The 5,491-nt window shown below is 38.5% G+C and overlaps 1 protein-coding gene across 1 annotated transcript in view; it reads left to right on the forward strand.

Annotated features, from left to right (window-relative positions):
- The window catches only part of LOC118332819 (netrin receptor DCC-like), a 210,084-nt gene that overhangs the window by 70,183 nt on the left and 134,410 nt on the right, over positions 1 to 5,491 (forward strand). The window contains exons 4-5 of the mRNA XM_035668249.1: positions 1,787 to 1,937; positions 2,568 to 2,704. Coding sequence (XP_035524142.1) covers positions 1,787 to 1,937; positions 2,568 to 2,704 — 288 coding nt within the window. The remainder of the gene's footprint in view (positions 1 to 1,786; positions 1,938 to 2,567; positions 2,705 to 5,491) is intronic.

Here is a 5,491-nt window from a genome sequence, read left to right on the forward strand (position 1 = left end):
CACTACAATACAGTGTGTGAGTGTGTGTGTGTGTGTGCGTGTGAGTGTGTGTGAGTGTGAGTGTGTGTATATGTGCGTGTGTGTGAGTGTGTGTCGAGATCTGATAGAAAATCTGAGTGTGAAAACATAAAAAGCTTTGACCGATGTCAACTTTTCAAAAAGTTAGTACTGAGATATTTTCAGGATTCAGCCAATCATCTGTCTGAGTGACATCATCCGACGACTGTTTCCACATCTGGCTTGAAATTCAGATCCAGATGATTTCTTGATATGTATTCATGCACTGAACCTTGTGAGGCTTTGGTACCAGGTTCCTCCTTGTCTTTCACTGTATTTCAAAAACTGGGACTTTTTGCAGTGTGTTATTCATGTCGTAGCTGTATACTCCACTGTGCTCCTTGATCTTTTAAAACACTGTTAGGCAGTGTCTTGTATCCTCATTTCTGGAACACACTGAGAAATCCTCTGGTCTATCCTTTGGTTTCTAACTGCTGACTCCAGCTCCCTCTGAACGGCTTCCTCTTCTCAAATCCTAATGAGGGCCTGGAAGTCTTTGTTAGCGGTGTCATTTTAGCACATGCCCCAAAACAACATATGCTTACGTTCAAGTGACAAAGCCTTCTAACGGCCAGAGTAATTAAGGCTGCTGTCAGTGTGGAGTAAAGGAGCAGGGTTTCCACATGTCCTGGAAAACATGGAAAACCTGAAAATTTAGAGACTAGTGATCCAGTCATGGAAACATCTGAACAAATATCCTGGAAATAATCTATTTTCTCCTGGAAGTTTTTAATTGCATTTTAGCCCTTCATTCAGATCTACGCTTAAGCATTTTGTTTGAAACTCGGAAATGTCCTGGAAATGTCCTGGAAAATGATTTATTAAAAAGAATGGGGAACCCTGAAGGAGGTTGTGCTGGATTGATCGTTGGATTTTTGCACAGGGTTTCGTAACAAAAGGCAACATTAGTTTCTTTTAACCACATCCCCTAACCATAAACAATTGTATGTTCTTGTTACCATGACAATAAGGAACAAATGAGTCAGTGGAACAAACTGGAATCTCGAATACTTAAAATAGTGCACACTTTTAAGTACACTTGAAACAACTGAGTTATTATTTCAGCAATTCATTTTGGAGTTAGGGTTAGTGCATGTAAATTAGTTATTTTGGAGGAATAATTGATGTCTCTTCTTTTATTAAGATGTGTTGTCGGGTTTTACAGTGTAATAGAATAAAAGCACCTGTAAATGTTTTTTCCATGCATATTTTTGGAATAAGATCTGCTTATTTTGTATTTTTATATTCTTGATGTTTTGAGTTGATTATTTAGGTTGTTGGACCTGATGATATGTTCTGGTTGTATAGGTTGTATTTTGTATTTTGGATTGGTCTGCTTGTTTTTGTTGTCTTTTTGTATGTGTGTTTGTCTTTTAATTATGTTGTTGTGAATTAAAAAATAAAAAAAAGTTTTAAATAGTTTGACCTGCACAGAGCCCTGACCTTAACCCATATAACACCTCTGTGATGAACTGGAACCCTGGCTGTGAGCCAGACCTGCTCACTCAACATCAGAGCTGGACCTCACTAGCGTTCCTGTGTCTGAATGGGAGCAAATCCCTGCAGCCAGGTTCCAACATTGGCTGGGAAGCCGGAGGAGTGGAGGCTGTTACAGCAGCAGATGAATCACCAACCATTGTCTTATAATGACACGTTAATGAGTTTCTCTTAATATTTACCTCATCTCAGCTCTTCACTCCCTGCTCTCTTTCTGCCTCTTGTCTTTCAGAGCCCGGGGTGAGCAGGAACCTCCAGTTCCTCCAGCGTCCATCCAGAGTAACGGCTCTGCTGGGAGCCGACGCCGTGCTGGAATGCTCCGCCTCCGGATACCCGACTCCGACCATCCAGTGGAGAAGAGGAGAGGAACTGATCCAGAGCTGGTCTGTCTGTTTGACTGTCTGCTTAAATGTGTTTATATTACACACTATCCCATAATAATCCATTCTCAGGGTATTGCTTTGCACATTACAGCCCCACATGGCCAAGTCATTAGTGTAAGTCTAGTGATTATATATTGTATTTTTCTTATTGTCAACAAATCCCCCCAAAAAGCAACAATACTAACAGCTATTGTGTGCCCTTGTGTGTATTATTAGCTTTACTGTTGCACTGACTGATGTTCCTTCATTAACACACGCTGTAGTTTATTTTAATCCTACACACACTGTCCAGCTACTCAGTAAATACTCACTAAAGCACCAAATGTGGATTAATCTGCCGCTGAAAATAGTCCCAACAAACTATTTCCTCCTGTTTGGGTAACTTTTGGCCAGCTGTTTTAGGAAATTAGAAACGTTTTCAAAGCTAAATGATGCTGATATATCTACTAATATTTACACTCTCAGTATCAATGGGGAACCTGAGGGACACATCATTGGTTCAGGTCTTTTGACAGCATTTATTGAGAAAAAAAAAGATTTATATCCATCCATCTTACTTTAGGAAGTAAGTTATCAACTGATAAAGCAAACATGCAAAAAAATAAAAACTCCCTCTTCCTCCCTCTGTAGGAATAAGAAGTACTCTCTTCTGGCGGGCAGTAACCTGATCATCCGGAGCGTCACTGACGATGACTCGGGCGGCTACAGCTGCACAGCTACAAACAAGAACCACAACATCACTGCACACGCAGAGCTGAGTGTACTGGGTGAGTGTTTCGGGGCATTTATTGTCTTTATTTTGATAGCAAACAGTAGAGAGGTGACAGGAAACAAGGGGACAGAGAAAAGAGAAGGGAAGACGTGCAACAAAGGTCCCTGGCTGTTGCGATTACATGCTTGATGTCTTAAAACACTAGGCAAAAGGGACTCCCCCACCTAAACCTGATTCTAGCATCAACCCTGAAACACTCTTATACCATAAACAGACTCGACTAAATGTCTCTCTACACTTACATTAATCCCCTACGGCTGCAACAAATGATGATTTTCATTATCGATTAATCTGGTCCATAAAATGTCAGAACATAATGAAAAGTGATGCTCAGAGCCCAAACTGATGTCCTCAAATGTCTTGTTTTGTCCTCAACCCAAAGATATTCAGTTTACTGCCATAGAGGACTAAAGTTTTTTTTTTTTTAAATGACCAATAATTGATTTTCAAAGTAACTGTTGATTAATAATTAATCTACTAGTTGATTAATCAACTAATCGTTTCAGCTCTAAAATTCTCCCATAGAAGTACAAGAACACACACTTCGGTGCTCAGTGTTGTGTGGAAAATGAAAGAATGAAGCATTGTCACTTCTCAAAGCTCTCAAGGGGAGGAATAAAAAAATAAATAAAAAAGAATCCTGGACTGGAAACTGTTAACAGCCTGACATCCCCGAAACGATACAAATAAATAAAATAGAATAAAAAATGGTCCACCATTCCTCCGCTGTCTGCTGAAACGCTCTCAGGGACAGAGCACCACATCCAGAATCAAATGCAGCCGTGAAATATAAAATCGGAGCCGTCTGTTTGCTTCAGGAGGTTTTCATAAATAAAATATGTTTGTATTTATTGTGTGACTGCTCCTCAGCTGCTGCATTCACACTGAAGCTGCTCGTGTATTCAGACTTCTGAACAGCAGCTGATTGTTGGTTTGGTTAGAAGCAAACACTCAAAATATATTTTTGCTGTAATATTATTTGATTTCCATTAAAATACTGTAATATTTCACCATAAAACAATTATGTTATTTTCGCCGCTAATAATGCATAATAGAAAACACACTTTTCCTGCATAGTATATTCCTTTTAATTCCTAAGCATTAGCTGTATTTATGCAGGGATGGAACTGGTCGTATTACGCCTACTGGCCCAAAAATCTTTTTCCCAGTCAGTACAAAAAAAAACATCAGCTGTCACCGACAGTAACAATGAATTAATTTGCCAAAACAAAACAGTCCAACATTAGTCTAAAGTCTCGAGGAGCTGTAACAACAAATTCTTTTTGTGCCATTCATGTTTGTGGGCAGTCAACAAGAGGTCAGCCGGCTCAGCCAGAGAGGGTGTTCAGATCAAAAACAGCCCATTAAAACCACACAAGGGGGGTTGTATTGGTGGTGTCATACTGTGTAAAAGTTATTGAAATGTTTTACTTCAACAATTTAAAGTAATACTAAATCAATTCTTTAAGTTAAAAACATTCTTTATCAAGTAGTTTTAGTTATTTTAACACTGACTACATTTTGACATTTATATTTGTGCTGTTAAATAATACCAAGTAATAAGTACTTAATCAGGAATGTCTCTGTAAACCTAAAAAACTTGTAAAATATCACTTAAAATTAGAAGTAAAAGCTGCTAAATCAAGGATCTTGTTTGTGGCGAAATTGCCTCAAATACGATGGACTGAAAGGGATTTTTTGATAGAAATGAAATGATCTGAGGAAACATCTGTTTGGGTCTTTTACATTGATGAACTGACTTCTGCTGTCATTATTGAATGTATTCCTACAGTAAGGGAAGGACTGTAAAGTCATATGAAGGGCATGACATTATTACCTTATGCACACAAGGTAAAAAACATAATCTTTTGAGGCTCTGCGGGTTCCGTAGCTGTCACTTCCAAATTGATATATAGGACTTTGAATGCAGGGCTTATCAGACAACAACTACATTAGATTTTTTTTCCCTTAATGAAACAGAAGACAGTATTTTTTCTGCAAACAGAGAGTTGAAATCAAACAGAAGCAGCTGTTGTTTGTTCGACTCTCAGGAGAAAATCTGCAAATTAACCTTCCGGTGTTTTCATTCTCCTTCCAGCTGGGCCTCTCTGCTCGTCTCTCCGTCCTTTCATGTCTTTGTCTCGGTGTCCCCTCTGAGTCTGTCTCTGTGTTCACATCACATTCATATTCTGTTTACACTCTGCTCTCAACAGGCACTGCCTGCAAACATCACATGATGTTTACAATAAACAGGAGGAGTCTGTGTTTTTTAGTATGTCGTGTCTGGGACTGCACTGTATTCTGACATGTTAAATCAGTGCCGTGGAAACATGTTCCTGCTCACATCATCACCAGATATTTTAAAGCTTTGTAAACTCACAAGCAACATAAAACACTCTTAGGGAGTGTCTGAAAATGATTTGGGTGGAGAGGAGGCCTACAATTATATTTCAATAACAAAAGGAAAATTAATGAAAAATAAATAATGAAAATAATGAAAAAAGGCCCTCACCAATGTTATTTTCTTTGGACCCTCCCCTTTACATAAAAATATAGAAAAATAACTGCAACACTCATCCATTATCCATGCACTCATTATGTATCCATTAATAACTAACAGGCAAAGCATAAATAATTTAAGATGGTCTTCCTGGCTGAAACCACAGTATGTTGTTATATAAGGGTCACTTTGGTATGTTTCGACCTGAATCCTTTTCCCTATGTTTTTATGTATAATGGAGACAACAATTTTTAAAATTGGTCCAGTATTGAGTGAGACAGC

The sequence above is a fragment of the Morone saxatilis genome, unplaced genomic scaffold, assembly GCF_004916995.1.
Source record: "Morone saxatilis isolate NCDOM2014 unplaced genomic scaffold, NCSU_SB_2.0 Contig21, whole genome shotgun sequence".
Lineage (NCBI taxonomy): Eukaryota > Metazoa > Chordata > Actinopteri > Moronidae > Morone > Morone saxatilis.